We start from the raw sequence: 23043 nt of genomic DNA on the forward strand, positions 1-23043 counted from the left end.
CATGGTACTGATGTCATCTCAGGAAAGCCCTGCAGAAACACTGCCATGACTGTCCTGCTCTTTCCTCTGCTTCATGCTGTCTTTTTAAGATGACTTTTTATGTGTTGTTGTTCTTATTCACAATATGTGTACTTTAGAGTTTAACTCTTTAGTGGGCAGGCAATACTTTATCGTATTCCCTAGTTGCTGCCTAGATAGTTGATATAGATGTTTTTCCTTCAAAAACTCTACCCAAGTAATGTTCTAAATTTGATTTCTTTCAGTCTGGACAAGTAAAGAAGAAACTTATTATCTAAAGATTAAGTAGTATATCACCCTGAGTCCATGCTCTCTATTGGGCACATAGCCTCTGTCAGTACCTTATATCTTCCCAAATTTATCTCTTGAGACAAAGATATAGGCAGTTTAGGGACTTTGAGTTCTTATAGTTCTCAAGAGTCTTGCACTAGATTGCTCAGCAGCTGTAATAAGTCCAGGGCAGACACGTCTAAAGGCTGTCCTCTTTGTCTTACTATGTCAGACAACGTCCCAAGACCTTCATAGTTGCTAAGTATCACCAAACTGTCAATTATTGAATGATTTTTGTGTTCCAAAGAAAAAAGCTGGACACAGTAAATGACTGTACAGATTATTTGCATATAAAAGAGAAGTATTATCATGGTATTACCATTATTACCAGTTTCTTTCCAGAGTAGCTGTGCACATATCATCCAGCAATTGAGACTTTTATTCTCAATGACAAAATATAATTAATGAGAGGCAGAGTAGAACATCATACGATCATACTTGAATTCTATAATCCAAGTATAGATAATCTGAATAGGTAAACAAATGAACAGGCTGTCTAAGTAAATTCTAGAAATATTCTATTTGCATATAAAGATGGGACTATATTACTTGAGGGTAAATTGGTGAGTCACTTTATAAATAAATAATACATACATATGTGCTTACGAATATCTGGCTTTATTCTATACTAAAATTAAGTAGCCATGATTGATTTTGTTTCCTCTGGGAAAGAATATTTTGAAGAATTTTTATAACTATAGGATATGAGCTTATACTAAAATTGGCTAATTTTTTATTTCTCTGATAAATATTATTGGGTTTCATTGGTGATACAGTGAAATAAGCACGAGGTTTGGATTCAGGAAATGTGGATTCACATTTTTTTAGGTGCTACCACTTTTAGAAATCATTCAGTTTTAGAGAAACAGAAGCCCAATCAGATTGGCATCAGCAGAAAGTGGGATTTATTGAAGGTGCATAAGATTATCTTCCAGAATCCAGGAATAAGAACGATAGCTGGATTATAAGTAGTCTTGACCTAGGTTACTTCTTCTGTCTCTCTAGAAGCAAATTGTCTCTGTTTCTCTCTCCATTCTCCTCCCCTCCTCTCCCCTCCCTTCCCCCTTTTTTCCCCCCTCCTCCCTCCCTTCCTAAGAATAATACTTAGTATATCTGTAACTTTGGGTGGGTCACTTAGTCTCAATGAGTCTCATTTTCTCATCTTTAAAGTGAAATAGTGATCTGCCTCTCACTAGTTATTGTGATGATCAGATTAAGACAAAGCGCACAAAAACTTTTTAAAATTAGAAAGCTTTGTATCAGGGTTAAAAAATAAATGTTATTTAAACCACACCCTGTATGCTTTTCTGTGAATTAACAGGATTTATTTTGGAAGTAATACTTGTGTAATATTATGCCGAATGTCATTACAATTACCGATAATAAATTACTCCAATTAAAAACATTCAAAGGGTATAACTACACAGGAAAATTTTAATAGATTTGTATTAAAGTTTAACAACAACACAACACATATAAATTGTTTTAAAGCATAAAATTACATATAGGTATACAAAGCAACAGAGTTTTTTGAGCTCCTAATATGTGCTCGGCTTTACAGGGAACAAAGAAGGATGCGGGGCTCCTGAGAAGTATTGGGCTCCTCGTCCTCAGCAAGCTTTTGTCAAGCTGAGAAAAATATACCAAGGGAAAATGAGAAAATTAGTAGGCAATGCAACTTAGACTATAGAGTTTTATAAATTAGAGCGGTCCTGCAAGCTGTCATGGTCAAGGAAGCTTTCCAGAAAAAGCTGGGATTTGAAACATGAATAGAATCAAATAGGGAAGCTGGAAGAGAGTACTTCAAGTAATGATTGTAAAGTCTTAGAAGTCAGCTGCCTGGAATGGAATTTTTTCAGTAGGAAGAAACATCGACGCTGAGGGGTAATAAGCAGTCCAGGCTATACTGTGAGCTTTAGAAGATTCTGGAGCAGAGGAATTACATTAAGGAGACAATATCTTAGGCAGAGTACTCTCCCTGATGCCAGCGGACAAGATGAGCTTGAGTAGAAGAGTCTGGTGGCCTCACATCCCAACTCCCTTGTCTCCTAACTAACAAACAAACAAACACGAAAATTAGCAAAAATACTTCTAGGATTTGCCACGTAAATAAGTTTCATTTTATGTATTCCAATCCTCCCCATTATCCTTCAACATAGAATTTTTTCAATTTATAATTATTTTCTGTTTTGCCATGCTTTATCTACAATGGCTCCAGATACTAATTGTTTAAGGCCAGCATAAAACTAATTTTAGTAGATTTTACAGTTTTAGAGTGGGAAGAATACATAGGGAAAGGTGATACAGCATACAGTACTTAGCAGCTCTCATGTAGATTTATCTTCAGTGAATTCATTTTGATTCAACTTGGTCTTCCTGGATCAGGTGAGCTCTGGCCTGGCACTGTACTCGCGGGGGGACCGTGAAAATATTGTTGAACTTTAAGTGGTAAACGCCTTAGCATGTCCCCTTTGTTGCTTTCAGTCAGCTGCGTCATCATTTGGGAGATGGCAGTGGGGTTGAGGAACAGCCAGTGCTGTTTCGTGGGCTCACACTCGGGGTGCAAGTGCCCCACCACTGCCACCACCACCAATAAGAACAGGGCCTAAGGGGGGCTTGCTTGACACCAGCTTCCTCCACTCATGACCACATGTAACAGTGTTAGCCCTTTAAAAATAAAATAAGTCTCAAAAATTCTGAAAAAAAATTTCTTAGAGGTGAGGTGAGGTCGGCTAAGCCCCACAAAAATAGTAACAGCATTTTCTTTCATCTCCTCATTCTGACTTGTTTTTATGCCCCCTCTTTACTGTATCTGTGTGATGTGATTATAATGCTCTACATCTTCTTGTTTATCAGGAGTGTTTGATCAAAAATCAGCACTGAGGAATAAGGGCCTAAATCCTCAGATCCAGGGTTTGAGAGAGGGGGAGGGAGGGAAGGAGAAAGGAAGAGGAAGGAAAAAAGAAAGAAAGGATATGTTTATGTGTTGTAGGGAGGCAGTTCCTTATTCTGAATGCTTACAATCACCAGAGAAAAGAGTTCATTGTAATATTTATTACAGCTAGGATGAGTCATTTTAGACATAAAAAAATCAAAGGAAGGAATGGTGGGTCACAATCACAAAGACTTCAGTGACTCACTGTGCTGCTTTCCAAGTTACCCCTCCTCCCTGCCCGGTCCTTCTTCCCCCTTGGGAGGAAAATCATTTAGGAGGATAAACTCAGTCTCTCTGGGCATAGCATTGACTTCTTCACAGAATAATAATTCACACATATATAATATTCATTAGGGGTTTGACCACACAGATTTTTTTTTTTTTGTAGCCACACAGTTTTCTGAGTCATTGAAATTTTTAAGATGTTTTAATTTATTAATGCAATACAGCTTGTCTTATAATACCATAGAAAGTAAGATTTTATATTTTCCATGTGTTGTCCTGGGCTACTTGAAAAATGATTTAGTGGATTTAAGTTGTGGCAGAACAATTATTTTCAATAAAAACTTGAACATTTAGCTTATTTATTTTCTTTTCCTGGGGGTCAGGAATAACCAAGTGCCAGTTTACAGGTATCTATGAGGCTGAAACAAGAACATAATAAAGCCTGAAAGAACACATGAGTGTGAAATGCATTATCTTAGCATGTTGCCTGCATGCTTGTGTTGTAATAGTAATTTTGATGTGAGACTTTTGAAGGCTTAATCAATACAAATTATGTATGTTACCTATTTCTTCCTCTAAGTATAAAAGAACTTTTCTGTGCAAAGTGCTGTATGTAACCTTTAGTTCTTTTCCAGGTCAAGGTTAGTCTTAGTATTTACATTCTTGCTGTTGCTACGATTCTTTAGGCATATTCAAAACATGAGTGAGATCAAGACTGATGTCGGACGAGCTCGGGCATGGATAAGGTTGTCTCTAGAAAAGAAACTCTTGTCCCAGCATCTCAAGCAGTTGCTCTCTAACCAGCCACTCACCAAGTAAGAGCTTGCCTCTTGAGGCATTTCTGTTTCTATGACCTGTGTGCTTACCAAGCAGATTGCATAAGTTGACAAACAATAGCTTTATTTTTCTTAAGGAACGAGAAATCTCGAGGTAGGCTGTCTGCAGCGCCATCACAGACACAGGCTCTTCTTTGCCCCTCTCCTCCTAGACAGTCCTCAGTATGTGCTAATCACCTCATAATCACAAGAGGGCTATCCTTGTAAAAATTAATGAGTCAAGGATATGACTGGTTTAAAATAAGTAGTACCAACAAATTGCTTTCCTGAAATTTTCAGTCCCACTATCTATCAGAATAGCTGTTCGTTGCCCCCCACCCTTGTTAGCACTAGTCATCGCTTTTAAATCTATTTGTTTGTTGGACAAAATGAACTCATAGTTTTTTTTTCTTTAATAACTAAGTTAAAAATATATTATTAACTGTAAATATGTTCATTTTGGTGAATTGTCTGTTCTTTCCACATTAAAGTTTCTGCCATTAGTTTGTCTAAGTGAAGGTGTTTACTTTTAATGGAAGACATAATGAAAACTGTACTATACTATTGATTTTGTGCTTGTCTTACCCTTTTCTAGAAAGCTTTATAAGCGCTATGCTTTTCTACGTTGTGAAGAAGAAAGAGAGCAGTTTCTTTACCATCTTCTTTCCCTCAATGCTGTGGACTATTTCTGCTTCACCAGTGTGTTCACCACTATCAGTAAGTCTGGAGAATAGACTGCTAAGTGAAGAGTTGCTCAGATGACTAATGGAATAAGAGTTCATGTTGTTAAAAGTGAGACCTATGTGGGATACCCTTCCCCCATTTCCCTTCTGGAATGAAGATTACACCTCAGCTACTCAGTGCTACTGGAAGACAGCCCTTAGCTCTCAGCTCTGTTGGGGGTGCCTCACCAAAGACAACTACCCTCCTGCCAGGGCTAGCCCGCCTCCTGTGACTGGTCAGAGGGCTGTCCCAGAACTTGCCATCCGCCTCCTGTGACTGGTCAGAGGGCTGTCCCAGAACTTGCCATCCTTGGACTTTGCTGCAACTGCGTCACAACTCGACTTCTCCTTTAACCAGCCCCGCTTTCTTCCTCACATGTTGGCCCCAGAAGCAGCATTCTGCATGCTAAGATCTGACTCAGAGTCTGCTTCCCAGAAAACCCAATCTGTAATAGGAAATGGGATGGATGTGAAAAGGAATGTTTTATTAGCAGAATGTTCTTTCATCAAACACATAAATTCAAAGAATCAGTATATGATAATGATAAACTATAACTGAACGAAACTTGATGATTCAGAAAGACTTGAAGGTGTTGATGGACATTGCAGGTCTGCAGAGGGTAGAATGGTGATTGGAGATGTTTCAGATAAGCCGAATTATAGCATTTATTCTACTCACCATTACTATTCTCGTTTGCAGTGGGTCCCCTTCCCTACTTCCTAGGAGTTTTACTTTTATCAGTTCGGAGTTGTATGCACCTGCAAGTGTCAGAAATTTGGAAAACAGTGGTTTAAACAAATCGGTAGTTTTATTTTTCTTACATAATGAGAAGTCTAGAGGTAGGCAGCCAACGGTGCCATCATGAGAGCAGTCTCTTTGTCCCTCTCCTCCTAGATAATCTTCCCTATGTGCTAATCACCTCCCGGTTACAAGATGGCTATACTCAATCCACCTTCTAGCAAGAAGAGGAAGGAATGCCAAAGAACAAGAGTCAGAAACTGCTAGAAAAACACAATTTTCCAAGAAATCACAGTAGATATCACTAACATTTCACTGTTCAGAACTGTGTAGGATTTAGTTTTTCTAATCTCTGGTAGAGGCAGAAAAGGAAAAATGGAGTTGGAATGGTAATTGGGCCAACCTATAATATCCGGCAAACTAATATTAATTTATTAGGTTACTGCAGATATAAGAGGTGAAAATGTTTCGTACATTTTTGAAAGAGAAGAAATAGCAGGGATAGTTAAGACTCCTAAGTTCCTCCTCACATCTGCAGATTTCTCTTCATCTGAGAAACTCAGTATGAGGAATTGAGATACTTCATAAAAAATATTCTGAGTTTAAATAATATTACTCTTTTTATACTTTATGCAATAACTATTGTTTGTGCATCTGTGGGCTCTTTGCAGCCGCAGAACTGCTGACCCTCATAGGCCTTTTTCTGCAGCTTTGCTAATCCTGTCAATGAAAGATTCAAATAAGAGAGGCCTATGGCACCTAAAATAATCTTGCACTAACCTCTTCTGCTTTCAGTTTCAAAAACCATTTAATTCTGGTGATCACTAAACCATGAAAATATGGCCTTTCCTCTGACATTTTCCTTTCCTTCAGCCAAAGGAAAAGGACAGAAAGGGAGGTTATTCACCCAACAGAAAGAAAGTCTATATAAAATTAAGGAAATGAACCATTTGCCCATTCATTTTCCGTATCTAAGAAAGCATTGACCCATGAGCCCATATTGTAAGGCTGTATCTGGGAACCTTGTCTAGTAAATGTTTTTCATACTAGATGTCATTCTTTTAATATACCCTCTTGTGAATGAGTGAGCAGAAATCCCAAGAATACCAACAAAAAATACTGATTCTACCCTGCTTAAAAAAAAAAAAAAATGAAGAAGAAGAAGTATGGCTCCGAAGGATAAAAATGTGCTTATGTGTTTAAGCCAGCCCCATTTTTTAAAGGAAAAGGAAGGGAGTGTTACAGTGTCTAACTTTGTTTCCACGTTTGAGCAAAAGGTAGTGGTGGGACAGTGACATCTAGTGGTGTGCTTTTGAAGAGCCTTCAGAAGAAAGGGTTTCACAGCAGTTCTCTTTCCACGTCTTGATTCTTTTCCTGGGGCCCTTCCATGAGTCATCTAAGTAGGTTTCTAAATTGTGGTTCATAGACTTTACATTATGTCCAGAATGCAGGTGTCATTATTTAGTATTCTTGGCTTTGCATATTGAGCTGTAAAATTGGGATGGGAAAGTTCTGAAGTGCAGGACTTTAAAGCATTGCCCATGGAAATCAGTGACATGGGAAGGAATACTATCCAAGATGTCGTCCACTCCCTTTTTCATATGAAACCATGTCAGGAATCATGTTCATTTGTACTTGATTTTGGAACAAAACTGATAAAGATGTTAAAGCAATGAAAGTGCTACATAGCGCCATCAGTGTTCACGTTCTTAGGTGTTCCGGTGCTAATGCCCAGACGGTTTATAAATGTAGTGGTGTCATGTATCACTATGGTGATGTGCATGCCATGCATACGTGGTGATGTATGTGCCGGGGAAACCACTGCAAGCATTAGGACTTTTGGCTTATAAACTTGACCTCATCTTTCTAGACTGGGAGAGGTTGTGATCTCATCTTTTTGTTTATGTATATCTTGATAGATCATAAAGAGGAATTATCTATAAAGCCAACAGAGTTAATATGTATTTGTTTTGTTATCAGGAGAATTTTATTGTAATTTTTTTTAGTAAATCCAGCATTTTTTCTTTCAGTGATTCCATATAGGTCAGTGATCATCCCCATTAAAAAGCTGAGCAATGCAATCATCACATCAAACCCCTGGATCTGTGTATCAGGAGAGCTGGGAGACACAGGAGTAATGCAGATCCCCAAAAACCTCCTCGAAATGACTTTTGAGGTAGGTTCCACTAATACCTTTCTAAGCAGAAAGTGTCATATGTAGTTGTACACAAGGATTCCAGTTTCACTTTGTCATTTTTCCTTGTTAGATAGTATGAAGGAACACTCAAGCATACAGGTTCATTTTTGCAATCATGTACCTATAGTTGTCCTAAATACTTATGCTCATTTGTTCTGTATTTTTGTTATTTAATTGTTAAGCTCTATTTTTCTACTTGTAATGGTGCACTTTTGGGTTTTTCTGGGTCCCGTTCCATGATTCCCAATGCCTTTACACTAAATTCTTTAGCCACAGTGGTTCACTTCCTTACCGTAAAATGCTCTCTGCCTGTACCTGCTCAAGAGAGCTGACATCCATGTTTATGGCTTTTAGACCACATGGTGACATTAATAAAGTGATTTATAATATACCTTTTCAATGTTCTAGTTAGCATTTGGTCTTACCTGGTGAAGTATTCCCATATGTTTGAGCCCCCATGCAGGTTGATCCTGGCACACAGGAGAAAGACAATACCTGTGCTTATTTCAGGAGTAAAGTGGTACCAACTGAACATCCTGTTCCGTGTTCCTTGCAGTCTAGGAATAGCATTTTCCATTTGGAGTCAGAACACTCCCCCAAGAGCCCATTTTGGCCCTATCTATCCAGTGGGCTCGCAGCTATCTATACATAAAAGGTTAAAACCCTTGGCTTTTCTTTGACTACCAAGTATGGAACAGAGGGTGCATTTTAAGTGCAATCATTGCTGTTTCCAAAGTCTCTCAATCTGTCTGCTTCCTTCTATTTCTGCCACCACAATTAATTTAAGATGCCATCCTCTCACACCTGGATCACCGTGATACCGTCTTACTGCAATACAAAGAAGCCAGGCCTTTAAGAACTCATAGCTCTGATGTTCCCAGCCTTACATAGTCAGTTGTTGTTCATGATCATTTATCAAAATTTAATTGACATTAATTTTTACTATTCTTATTATCGTCACTTTATTTTATACTTGTCCACAAAAGGCCAGGAAGGGCGTTGATAACCGTGCCTTTTTTTTTTTCTTACGGTAGCTTTGAAGACTTCTAGTAGATGAGATTTGAGGTCAGTTCTGCCTTAGTATTTTATTAGAAACAGAAAAATAGTCATGTCAGTGATTTTTATTTATATGTAGTTGTTTTCTGACCTCTCTGTAACTGAATCTAAATAACATCCTTTTTTCACTTCTTAAAATTCTTCTCATCCTTTAAGGCACAAATCACTGTCCGTGCAATATTTCTGGGTTCCCCAGTTAGAAGTAATCATTCCTTCCCCAGCAATCCAGCAGTTATTTATGTCTCTAGTCTAGCACCTTGTACAGTCCTCCTCACTAGATAGTTAATGTCCATTTGTCCTCTGTCTTGTTAGACGTGAATATATTTCTCCTAGGGCACAGCACACTGTGCAGAGTGGGTCCTCTGCAGTTAAGTTAGGCAGAAGCAAGTACGGCAGCTAAAGCTGAGAGGTCGTAGGTCGGGATCGGGTACCAAATAACCTGTCCTGTCCTTACAGTGCCAGAACTTGGGGAAGCTGACCACTGTTCAGATTGGTCATGATAACTCAGGACTGTTAGCGAAATGGCTGGTGGATTGTGTCATGGTCAGAAATGAAATCACGGGGCACACATACAGGTAAGTAAATATCCTTGGCAGCTCAGAATTCTTTGCTTAAGACTCTAGACAAGAAAAGGTTTAAGAATTTTTTTTTTTCCCTAAAGCTTTCCCACTGCCTTCTGAATTTTAGTTTAGTTTTTTGGGTTGTTTTGTTTTGTTTTCACTGATGTAATACAAAATTGCCCAAAAAAATACTTTACAAAAACTGATTGTGTTTGCTGCTAATGCTTAGGCCACAAGTATTGCATATTGTATTGGAAGATTGATGTAACCTTGATAAAAGAGAAAGAAAAGAAAAAAAAGCTTAAAACAATTTCAGTAAGAGGAAAGGCTCTTTTGGACGCCTTTGGTTATGGCCAGCACCCCCCTTGGGACCATTCTCCTCTCTTCTTCTGTAACTTAACTCCCACAGTAATTCGTAGTTTGAAAATGTTCTTTCTAGAACTAACTACAGAATTTTAATATAGGTTAGGTATGAGAAAATATTAAAGAATTATTTTAATTTGGTTGGTTATCATAACAATTTATGGCTATGTAAAAGAATGTCTTCATTTTTTAGAGATTTACACTATAGTGTTTTTAGGAATGAAATGTCTTGGTGTATGTAATGTACTTTAAAATACTTCAACAAAAAATGAAGCCTATAGCAAAATGTTAAGTCTAGGTGATAAGAATATGGGTGTCTATTATACTATTTTATTTTTTGTATTTTTGAAATTTTCATAATTGGAAGAAAATAGGTACTAAAATGATGGGCTTCGCCCATGATGCCACTTTTTAAATTCTGATTTAATCTAGTGAAATATTAGTGATTCAGGAGGGTTTTGTTTTGTTTTGATTTTTGTCCCATTAGGTTCCCATGTGGTCGGTGGCTGGGGAAAGGCATTGATGACGGAAGCCTGGAGAGAATTCTTATTGGAGAATTGATGGCATCAGCAGCAGATGAGGATCTGGTAAAGCAGTGTCGGACTCCGCCCCAGCAGAAATCACCCACCACAGCTAGGAGACTGAGCATCACGTCACTAACAGGAAAAACTACCAGTAAGTAGTAGTAGTTGTTGGTTTTTTTCCCTTCCAGTGGGCCTCAGATGTTGCAGGTGTCTGGTGGCCATTTCACAGAAAACTGTCACATTAATGAATTGTGGTAAGGAGGTTAAAAAGAAGAAAGCTGAGGGAAATTAACTTGGGAGAAGGGACTTTAGAAAATGGAGAGAGAAAAGAAAAAAATAAAGCAAGACATTACAAATATTAAAAGCCTAAAGAATTTAGATGTAAAAATCCAATAAAAACTGCATACTCTGTTTCATTTAAGTTATAATAGTGTGAATAAACAACATTTTGCCTAAAAACTAAAGGAGGAATAAGGACAGTTATATATTACAATATTCCTAGGTAGCCACATCTAGCTATCCAGATCCCCTATACTAAGAGAGAGTCTAAAACTTCCTCTCCCCATCCCCCAACTTCCTATGAAGTGATGAAACAAGATACTATAAAAGAGTGAGTTCTATGGATAGGATGCTTGCTGTATTCACATGCCAAAGTACAATAAACTTTTATTTATACTAACGTGGGCTTTTGTAGGCTGAATAATGTCTCCCAAGGATGTTAGATTCTAATCCCTCGAAGCTGTAGATGTTACCTTATTTAAAAAAAGATGCGATTAAGTTAGGGATTTTGAGTTGGGAAGATTATCCTGTATTATCTGGTTGGGCCCTAAATGCAATCACGTGTATTCTTTATAAGAGGGAGGCAGAGGGAAATCAGACACACACAGAGGAAAAGACAGTGTAAAGATGGAAGTGGAAATCGGAGTGATGCAGCCACAAGCCCAGGAATGCTGGCATCCACCAAAAGTTTGAAGCAGCAAGGAGCATATTCTTCCACAGACCTCTGAAGGGGGCGTGGACCTTCTGATACTTTGATTTCTGCTCTATGACACTGACGTTTCTGACTTTGTGAAAGAATAAATTTCTGTTGTTTTAAGCCACCAGGTTTGTAGTAATCTGTCACAGGAGGCACAGAAAACTAATGCAGAGGCAGTATGATATAGTGAAAAATTTCAAAAGTTTATCAATGAACTACTTTTATTTCAGCTACAGACAATAGCCATAAGTAGAATAATAAAAGTACTGAAGAGGTCCTTAGTTTACTAAGAAAGCCATTTCCTTAGATAGTAGTAGTCCCAATCCATTAGACATGGTGATATATTCATTATTAGATTGTTATCTAAAAAGCCCCTTTATTCTTATATCATTCCTCTGATTCATCCTTTCTGCATTCAGGAATAAACTTTACACCACGCACCCACTAGAATAGATGAAATGTAAAAAGACTGAGGATGGAGAGCAGCAGAATACTCATACACTGCTAGTAGGAATGTAACAGGAAAAATAGTCTAGCATTTTCTTATAAAGGTACACATATACTTACCATACACTTGACCCAGCAATCCTACTCCTAGATATTTACTCAAGAGAAATGAATACATATATCTACAGTAAGGCTTGTATTTACATGTTCATAGCATCATTGTTCATAGTAGCCAGAATGGTAACAGTCCCAATATCCACCAACTGATGAATGGATTAGCAGATTGTGGTGTATCTATTCAACAGAATACTTTTCAGCAATATATAAAAATGAACAAACTACTGACACATTTTACAACATGGATGAATCTAAGAAGCATTCTGCTAAGTGAAGGAAACCGGACACAAAGGACTGTATCCTATATGATTCCATTTACATTAACTTCTAGAAAAGGCAATGTAATAATGAAAGGAAGCAGATCAGCAGTTGCCAGGTGTTGAGAGATGGGTATAGGATTGACTGAAGTGGGGGAGGGAGGGGCACAGGGGAACTTTTTGGGTTGGTGGAAATTTTCTATATTACGATTGTAGTGGTGGTTACATGACTATATATCTACCAGCGCTTACCAAATTGCACACTTAAAACTGCCAATTTTATTGTATGCAGTTCTTTATGCTGATTTAAAATTAAAAAGTTGATTTCAGTTCACTCCATCCAAATTATTATAACTTCTGAATCAGTCCAGTTTCACGGTGTTTTGGGAGTCCGTATCCCTACATTTGGTCATATTTTCTTTTCTTACTCAATAAGCAGAATATTTTAAATAACCTGAAACTCAGAGATGGATAACTTGCTATTTTCTCACAGAGTGTGCAAGGTAATATTTAGAGAACTAAAAGTTTTATCAGTTTCAATATACTACTGATCAGGACAGGGCTCTTTTGGAATGAATAAAAACTTTCAAAATAGATCTTCACGCTTAAAAGAAAAAATATTCAGAGAATGCTGAAAGTAAAAATAAAACTACTAGGAGCTGAAGAGACCACAGTATCAGTGTTTCAATCATAAGAGGTTTCTATTTTAACAATTTTATGCATTGGTATAGAAAAAACTTTCTGAGTTTTACCTATAGTGAATTCAGAGATTCTTACACACTGGAACTTATAATTTGTTCTTAAACACTAGAATTTATAGTTTGTCCTTTATAGTATGATATATAAATTAGATATAGTAGTTAATCACCACAAGAAAATATGAAATATGTAATTTTTCTTGTTAACTACTTCTATCCTTGGATGAAACCTGTTTACCACTTTTTTTTTTTTTAATTCATTCTTGGGGTTTGAAAAGCAAAGACAGTGTATATCCCATTCAGGCAGCCTACTAATAAGCTTCCCCTCAGGACCAGAGCCTAGATGAGCAAGTGCTGGCTGGGAGGATAGACTGACTAGCCAGGAACGGAAGGAATTCTGGTCTTCAGGTAGGATGCCTCAATGTACCTGGCATCTTCCCTGTACTTTAAACACAACAGCAAATACACAGATCTTGGGTTAGCCATTCAGAGCCTCAGAAGCTTTGGTCTGTGCCCACTAGCAACTTGGAGGTAGGTGATATAAGAGGGTGGAATACCTGAGGAATGAAGCTGTGGGTGTTCCCTGCCTTACTCTTCAGATCCTGAGGACTTGCTAGCACTTACGACAGACACCAGGCCAAGTGATTGACACCTAATATCTCATTCTGTTTTCCCAGTGATCCATGTATGAGGTGTGTATTTTCCCTATTTTTAGATGAGGAAACTCAAACTCAGAGGAAGTTAGACATTTGACCAAGGTCACAGATTACAAGTGGTAAGGCTGGGATATGAATCTCAGGGTCTCTTGGATTCATTTCTGTTGTGCCAAGATGCCTCTCACTTGGCCAAACTGGCCCAAGGCACGTTTCATGGAGCCCCTGGCAAAGCCATCCTCTGCTGGTGAAGTGTTTCCCCCATAGGTAGACACAATTGATATCCCATAGGACTTTGATTTATTTCCTTTGCATGAGAATTCAGCCGATATTTATTATTTTTCAGAACCCAATGCTGGACAGATCCAAGAAGGAATTGGAGAAGCTGTGAACAACATTGTGAAACATTTTCACAAACCTGAGAAAGAGGTATGATGAGCTATAAAACTCAGAGTAGCAGGATTTTAAAGCTGCTTTTGTACATGGTACATAAGGCAATACAGAGTGCTTTGATTTTCATTTGTCAGCTTTCTAATAACTGCAAAAAGATACTTCCTAGCTACCTGAAGCATTTGTTTCTGTAGTATTTTTCTTAAACGTAGACACAGCAGATTATACGTTAGCTGTGCATTTTGTTCCACAGAGAGGAAGCCTCACGGTGTTGCTGTGCGGAGAAAATGGCCTGGTCGCAGCACTTGAACAAGTGTTCCACCATGGGTTCAAATCGGCTCGCATCTTTCACAAGAACGTCTTCATCTGGGACTTCATAGGTAAATTAAAGCAGGTGTATGTCATTATAAGGTCACTGAGATGTTTCTCAGAAAACTCAAAGATCCAGGAATTGAGCCAATGAAGGTTAACGATAAGGGAATATGTTTTTTTAATTAAATATCAAATAAGCACTATCCTCGCTTTGCATTCACTCAACAAATATTTACGGTCCACAGCATTCTAAACACTGTTCTAGACGCTCAAGGCGTACATCAAGATATAACTAAAGACACAAAAATTCCTACGGTTGATAAACTTACATTCTGGTGGGGGTAAGTAGGACAAATGATGCACAGAAACATAACAAGATAAGCAATTCAGCTAGTATGTTAGAAGGCAGTTGCGGATCTGGAAAAAATAGAGCAAGGTACAGGAAATGGAATGGCAAGTGCTCTTTTAAACAGGGTGGTTATAGGCTTCGTTGACAAGGTGACATTTGAGCAAAGACTAAGGAAGTGAGGAAACGAGTCACGGAGTCACGTGAGTGTCTGGGAGGAGGGCAGTCCAGGCAGAGAGAACTGCCAGGACAGATGCCCCAAGGTAGGAGTGCGCCTGGCCTTTTCATGAAGTGGCAAGATCAGTGCAACTGGAGCAGAGTGAGGAAGAGAGAAAGGACATTAGAAGAGAGGGGTATTTACTGCCAGAGAAAGCTTGTGTAGTGCCTTCTAAGCCATTGGAAGGACTTTGGTCTTTATCCTGAACAGAATGGGCAGTATTGGAAGGCTTGGAGCTAAGGAGTAACATAATATAACGTTTTCAAAGGATTATTCTAGCTCTGTGCTATCCAGTATGGTAACCACTGGCCACATGTGGCTATTTAAACTTAAATCGATTTAACATAAATTTAGAATTCACTTTCTTAGTCACAGGGGTCCTACTAGTAGCTACCAGTTGGACCTTTACAGATAGAGAACATTTTATTACTACAGAAAGTTCCAAAGAAGTGTGCTGCTCTGGCTTGCTAAACTTCGTAATCTTTATTTTGGTATGCAGCTCTTCTAGAATTCCCAGTTTCTTTAAAGGGGTGATTAATCATTTTGTGTTTTCTAAATAAGGCCTAGGTGAAGCAGTTGATTTCATCTAGTAGAATTTTTGGACAAAGGAAGGAAAGTTGACAGATTAGTCCCCCTGGAAGCAATTTTTTTTTTTCCTTTTAGAATGCCTAGAATATTATTGCTCCTGCTTCTGATATGTGTGCACATACCTCTGTCTCAGACTTACTGACTCAGTTCCATTTTGAGGATTTTGCTGCAAAGTAGTAGCCAGCTATTCTATAACTAAAACGGAGGGCACCTTCTCAGTGGCCACCATGTCTTTGCTACTTCTAGAAAGTTCCAGTCTTAACTGCTGAGTCTGTTTTTCTTTTTTGCCAGTTTCCATTTCTTGAAGCTATTCTCAAGAAGAGAATAAACTTTCCAGCCTTCTAGAATGCAATCTAGATTAGAAAATAAATAAACTCCCAGGAGCATATTGTTCCACCCTGAAGTGATTAATCTATTATGAAGTGTTGATGTGTATTGTGATGTGATTCTGACTTCCTTCCCCAGAGAGAGCGGTTGCTTATTTTGAAACCACTGACCAGATTCTAGACAATGAAGATGATGTCCTTATTCAGAAATCATCCTGCAGATCCTTCTGCCACTATGTAAATGCCATTAATACTGCACCCAGGAACATTGGGAAGGACGGCAAATTCCAGATTTTAGTTTGCCTCGGAACACGGTATAAAGCCAGATCTTGACTTTCCCTGTCTTTGTTATATGTTGAACAAGAATCCAGAAAGGGTTAAACCAGATCATGGCCCTTCCAAAACTCCCCCATGGGTTTCTTTCATTTTAAGTTTCATTATGAGACTATTGTTTTTTGAGTACTTGCATTGTGCTAAGTACTTTACATACATTATCTCATTTAGTCCTGTTGGTCACCACCACCACTACATGGAGTAGCAACCTATATCCCTATTATATAGATGGGAAAATAGAAAATAGACGAGGCGCAGATAAATTAACAAATTTTCCCAAGGTCGCACAGCTAAAAAGAGGTGCAGCCAAGATTCACACTCAGTCTCACCCCAGAGCCCAGGCTGTCAACCATTATTCGGTACAGGCTCCAAAGATAGGTAGATAAATAATAGGTACGTTGGCAGATAATTAGACACACCAACACATACACACATATATATTTACTATGCAGACCTTGTACAGTTTGTATACACCACCATATGAAATTTAATAACATTGTGGAATTCTTACTATGTTAAGTCTTCTAAGACAGTTTCCTATCCCTTTATTTCTTAAAAAAATGATACATACAAGCTGTATAATCTATTAATTTTAAAACAGCTCTCAAAATTATAATAAATGAAGCAGACCTTTAGAAGTTTTTTTTGTCAATGTTTGTTTTCTTCTAAACCCTTAGAACCCCAAGGAGAGATGCAGGATGGCCCAGTTATGGCCGTCCTTGTCATGGAAGGCGTACTGAGAGATGCTCAATAAGAATGTCATAGGTACTTAGCAACAGATAATTTAATGTCAGAGTTTAGTTAGGAAATGCCGAAGACTAAGATTTTTGTCCTGAAACAACCGGTTTATAGAACTAAATTCTGAATTTCTTCTTAATAGACGAGGCCCAATTTCAGCTGTGCTCTCAAAGCTCCTTTTAACAAATCCTTATCTCCTTTTATCTCTTTACTGCTCTGATTTATTAGGCCAGTGCAACCTCTCTTGGTTTGTAAAATCTACTTAATGTTGTTCTGCTTTGATTTTGTTCCTTACCTTGTTGTATAAGTTTTTTTTTTAAGTTAATCTCTACTATTTAATGTAGTCTTTCTTCCCAAAAGGTCAATATACTTTGGCATGTATTACCACAGATATCTGCAAAACACTCCTGTACAAAAAGAAATTCAAAATGACATTCTGCCTCTTTTTAAAAGTAGTAAAATCAGAATAGAATTTCTTTAATGTGCAGGGGCCCTATGGCCGCCTGGTACAGACCTACTTTTAGAATCTAATGGGTTTCCTATCAGCGTACACTGTCTCATTACTCTGTCATTTTAACTAGTAAATATCCAGCTTCTTGTCTCTGGTTTCCTCTCTGCCGACCTCAGAGCTTGGCTAGATTTTGCCCCACCCAGCCCCACACCGCCCCACACCTTCCCGTTGAAAGCTCCAGGCTGTGCCTTGTTCTGCAGTGACGTCAGCAGTGCTCAGGACTGTTTCTGTTTGGGTCTGCAGGGACCGCCTGCTCCCACAGTGGATCCCGTTGTTGGCCGAGTGTCCTGCCATCACCCGGATGTACGAAGAGAGCGCCCTCCTGCGGGACCGCATGACGGTCAACTCCCTCATCCGCATTCTGCAGACCATTCAGGACTTCACTATAGTATTAGAAGGCTCTCTCATCAAAGGAGTGGACGTGTAACCCAGTTGGCTAGAAATTCTCAGGCCAGACCCCTTGCTTCTGAACCTTCTCCATCCATGGGACCGATTTGGACTTGTCTGACAAGGCAGTGAGTCACCACAGGGGGCAACACACCGTATCCCCCACACTGAACAATCCTCGTGCTACAGACAAGGCGAAATACTGTATTGTAGTTCATTTGAACCAGGAATTTAGTATAAAATAGAGTATTTTCATGTGTTAGATGTGTGTAAATATGCTATCTTCTTTAAGAAATTATATTACTCTAATAAGATACTTTTCTTAGATTGAATATTCCCGTGACTTAAAATAAGTAGCTTAAAAACATTGGAAGGTGGGGGGCGGGGAGGGGCGGGGGGAGTAGTGCTAGTCAGGAAGAAGCCAGTAAACATGTAAATATAGTGCAACCCAGTCGGGCTTTTTTTTTTTTTCTCCAAGTATCACAAAGGAATCCAGAATGCATTGTCACGTCATAGCCATCCATCCTGGTGTCTGATCCTTTGTACTGTGAATGTAAACAGCTTTTTCCTACTGTACAGAGCAGTGCTCACTTGTATCTTTTAAGTTACAAATGGTTTCATACATATGAATTGATTCACTTTTCCAGTCTTTTGGAGGATTTTTTTCATCAACACAAAATGAAGATATAATTCAAATACTTTAAATACTGAACCCCAGGAGCTTGGCTGAAATGGAAAGAGAACACACAAAGCCCTGAGAAGTGTGTTAAATTGTGGGATTATAACTTCTTTACACTCTGGAAAGATTAGCCTAGACTAACTTCATTCTTCGCATTTTTATTCCTGTTATTTGAGGTACTTTGGGCAGATGTGAATTTCAAAGTGTTGGCCTCAGTCGTTAACAACTGTAAACAGCCATTTGATTCTATACTTTTTCTTTGACCATCTAAATCCTGTAGTGGTCCCTTAGCTCTTAAGGATAACCATAAGCCCTGTCTTTGTTTGGTTCCAATCACCCCCTCCTCTCCCCCAATGCCCATCCCCCTCTCAGGAAATAGAAGGAATGTCTAAGAAGGAGGGCTCTGTGTAGCTTGGAATGTTTTTGTGAAAGTATTTGTTGACCATGATAATGCAAATAACAGAAGGAGAGAGAAAGAATGAACCCTTTCTGGGGGTTTCAGGGCAAGCTTTATGTTCCTTTGTTAGAAGAGGTAATAATGTAAAACAACTGGCCCAGAGAAAGTAAAAGCCAGTACAGGACAGATGGGCAAAGTGGAAGCAAAAGAAGATGGAACGGTTTTGAAAGACCAAATATTGTCAGTAACTTTTCAGTGTGATATAAGGAAGTTAAATGTGGTGTTGGCTGCTTAAGTCGTCTTATGGTAGGCTCTGTAACTCTGATAAGCATTTGCACATTGTTAGCAGTGAAATTGCCTCAGCAGAGCTCCAGGTTTTATTCCCAGTTTGTGGCTGAGAAGCAAAGCCACGGCCTCTCGGGGCCCTTGTGCAGTCTGAGGGTCCCGGGCTTCGGCCCTCTGTGTTATTATTACCTGGAGGAAGAAACTAAGAAAGAAGTGCCTCGCTCCCTTTATCCACCGCCGTATTCTGCCAGGGCAGACAAGGCACACCCCCTTTTGATATGTGACTTAGTATTTGAGGAAGAAATGGGTTAAAGTATTTAGAAACCCATGGAAAGAGTTTGAGGAGATGGTTCTGGGTGACTTGCGGAACCAGAGATTTGTTTGCCTGAGGCTAAATAAAGAGTATCTGTAGTAGTATGGCTGTGCAGGGATATGGAAAGTCTATGATGGGAAACATCCAGGAGCTCTTACTGTGTTTCAGTAATCAAGGACTATAGAACAATCCAGTCCAGGGTTCTCATTACCTTTTCCATGAGGCCATGCTTCTGACACAATCTGGGCAACCAGAGAGAGGTAACTTAGGTTAGCACGCTAGAATTGAGTCATCTAGTCCAGCCTTCTCATTTTATAGATGGGAACACTTAAGGATTAAAGAGATTAAGTACTTACTCCTGCAGCTGGTCAGTGGCAACACAGAGTCTAGAATTCATGTTTTTTTTTATTATACTAGGCTGCATGAGACTGACCTTGAAGGCATTCATATTAATAATCTTTCTACCCTTGGATCTTTATTCATCACCTATACATATAGGAAATAAGGATTAATATTCATGTATAATAATTTATAAGGATTAATATTTATTTTAACAAATTGCTCTCAAGTTATTGAGAATTACATCTTTTGTAAAAACTGGGAGAAAATTGGATTTGGGGGCCCATGAATAAAACTATCACTTTAAAAACTAATACCAAAAAGAGTTATACCTAAAGTCTCATCCCATTTTCTGTAATATGGCTATAACAGTGAAGTGACTGATTTCAAAAGAAAGAATCACATCAGAACTGACATACCCTCTGCAGTACTAGGCCTTTTAAAGTAGTCACCTTGAGAGCCCATATACTTATTCCAGTGATACAGCCAGCATTTCAAACATGTGGGGACTTCCTGGTGAGCTGCTTGAAAGGCCTTTCTTTTGAATATTGCCAGCGATGGTAAATATTGGCCTTTATAATAAATTAATATTTGGAAACAACAAAAAGTCCTTAGGATCCACATCAATGAATAAAAAGGATGCTTGAACAGAATTTTAGGTCACATAAAAAACAATTCAAAAGAAATAAGACTTAGTTCTTATGTGGCTTATGTCTCTGAGCCAATACCAAAATATTTTGAGCAGGACAGTTGCAGAATCCTTAGAATAAATATATATATAGCCTTCCAAGCTGACTTTTGGAAGGACTGTACCAATTTAGAGGTATCCTTTTTGTTATGTTAATTTTCAAAATTAGTATATTGCTTTATAATCACACCTCAAAGCTAAAGTAAATAAAAATCAATTTTGTAATTGACTTTTTTCCCCTCAAAATGAATTTAAAGTAATGCCTAGAACCATAATTAGTATTTTCATATAACAATGGCTTAAGAAGACATTGTTTTAAAATTAAATTGCCAAATATATTACCTCTTGAAACACTTTTTTCCAAGTGTTTTTCAAATATCCTAATCTCAACCATTGTGACACATTGGTATTACACCAGTATTAGGATTATGTGTGAAACCCTACAGCTGTGCCCTGGTCGAGGCTCATTAGTGCCTTAAAACTGAAAGAGACAATGTAGAGGAGCATAAAGTGAGACTCTAGGTGGGGGAATGCAGGCTACAGAAAACAAAAGCAAGGCCTCCCAAGCCCTCCATCCTCTTTCCCATGGTGGGGGTGGGGGTGGGGGGGTGTATGTAAAGGATTTGGTATATGTAACCTAAAACTTGCAAAAGTTTGAGATTTCTCTCTAAAATTTATTTTAAATGTTTCACACATTTTTGTACCTTTTGTAACCCTGTGGTATTTACTTTAACGTGGCTCTTTAAAAAATCATTTTAAAGAACTGTCACACTATACAAATGATATAGGGAAAATACTGAATTACTTATATTTCCTCTTTTGGCATAAAGCTCTGTTATATGTAAATATAAGTGAAAGAGGGGTGGAGTCTATACAAAACATTTTGTGTGTAGTATATGTTGACAGCTCTAAGATATTTTGAAACATGAGGCCACAGATGAGGACCTCAGATTCCCCAGGGAAATATTTATTTGACAGCTTTGAGAGTGTCGCTCTCAATAATGAAATATCTTCTTTTTTTGCTAAGAATTATGATTTTTCATAAGATTTTTATTTTGAGAACTGTGAGTATTTTCTCTGTGAGGTTTACAGAAACTAGTCTATTCTTTTCACCATGTTGAAAGGACAATCTGAACCTTAGCTATTTATATTTCAGTATTAACACACCTTCTGAATGAGAATGGAGTCTTGAGCTGTTCTCTACTTTTATAAAGTAAATCTATTTTCAACTTATCTATGTCTTTTAAAGTCCTTGTTTCTTATGTAAGCATTTGTTACATTACCATTTAGCTTAAAAGGAAACAGAAGTGAATAATAAACTACTAGGTCCCTGGTTCCTATTAAAATACATGTGTAAATCTCTTGAACCAAACCGATGTTCCAGCTTTTTGAATAGGGTGTTGATGGAGTGTCATCAAAATAATACAAGGAACCTCATCCTTTCAGATTTTACTAGAGCCGATTGGAAGGACAAAATTAAGATTGGCTCAGGAAAAGTATCACATTGAGCAATTAATACCAGAGTGAAAAAAGATCATTAAAAAATTTCTCCTGTCTGAAGAAATCCAGGGTATCATTGAGTTCTGTGAGAGGGAATCAAACTTGATCCAGTTACCTGAGTGTATTTGTGTGTGGCTCTTGTCTTTATTCCAAACCCAAATCTTGTTGACAGTAGAGAGGTATGGTAAGGAGTTTCTGTTGTCAATCTAATGAAGGTGTTAAACATATGGAAAGAATCCTCTGTGTTACACTGAACTATGTATAAATGTACCCTGTATATCTTTTTAACAAATGAGCGTTTCTACATTTAAATTATATTGTTTTTTTTCTTTGTATTGTCAACAAAATGCATCAGAACTGGATTTTTTCCCCTCATCTGAACATGATATAAAATTTAAAGAGTATTGTGATATCAAGCACTTTAGCATACATATCAGAGAAACTGACATGGGTTTTTCAGGTTTTGGAGTACATTTAAATATGACTTTTCATGCTTTGTTCTTTACAAATAAAACTGTGGGGTTGATACTTTGTTTTGCTTCATTATTATAGAATCTTAATACTGAGCATTTAACAGCAAAATGAATTCAGAAAGTAGAGTGAGAAAGCCAAAACCATTATGTAGTAAAAATACAGCCTGTAGGGCAACTGGTTATCCAGCAGAAGGGGTTAAAAAAAAAAAAAAAAAAAACACTACCTCACACCATACAGAAAAATCAATTCTTGGTGGCTTAATGATCTAAGTTTAAAAGATAACAATTTTTATGAGAAAATATAGAATATAATTACGAACTTAGGAAAGGGAAGAATTTCTTAAGACACTCAAAAATAACTAGCATTATAGTCCATGGTAAAAATAGAAGGCCAAGATTCATTATCTCCTATGTGTTAAGCATTACTTTAGATTATGGGCATACAGCAGTTTAAACATACAACTAATTACCTATTCTCATGAAATTTATATTCTAACGGAGGGAGTTATACAATAAACCTGATAAGTATAATACATAAAGTATTTAGATAATAAGAACATAACAAGCAAAGAAGGTGTTGTTGGGGCTG

At 37.9% G+C, this 23043-nt stretch overlaps 1 protein-coding gene across 6 annotated transcripts in view; it reads left to right on the top strand.

Moving 5' to 3' along the window:
* DENND5B (DENN domain containing 5B) overlaps positions 1 to 22530 on the top strand; it is a 135197-nt gene extending 112667 nt beyond the window's left edge. For all 6 annotated transcript variants that reach the window (XM_016152058.2, XM_016152055.2, XM_036236684.1 and 3 more), the window contains 9 exons: positions 4195 to 4323; positions 4919 to 5040; positions 7815 to 7960; positions 9494 to 9612; positions 10448 to 10635; positions 13979 to 14061; positions 14276 to 14402; positions 15951 to 16125; positions 17637 to 22530. In XM_016152058.2, coding sequence (XP_016007544.2) covers positions 4195 to 4323; positions 4919 to 5040; positions 7815 to 7960; positions 9494 to 9612; positions 10448 to 10635; positions 13979 to 14061; positions 14276 to 14402; positions 15951 to 16125; positions 17637 to 17820 — 1273 coding nt within the window. In that variant the 3' untranslated portion in view covers positions 17821 to 22530. The remainder of the gene's footprint in view (positions 1 to 4194; positions 4324 to 4918; positions 5041 to 7814; positions 7961 to 9493; positions 9613 to 10447; positions 10636 to 13978; positions 14062 to 14275; positions 14403 to 15950; positions 16126 to 17636) is intronic.
* Positions 22531 to 23043: the final 513 nt, after the last annotated feature.

The sequence above is a fragment of the Rousettus aegyptiacus genome, unplaced genomic scaffold (assembly GCF_014176215.1).
Source record: "Rousettus aegyptiacus isolate mRouAeg1 unplaced genomic scaffold, mRouAeg1.p scaffold_m13_p_2, whole genome shotgun sequence".
Classification (NCBI taxonomy): Eukaryota; Metazoa; Chordata; class Mammalia; order Chiroptera; family Pteropodidae; genus Rousettus; species Rousettus aegyptiacus.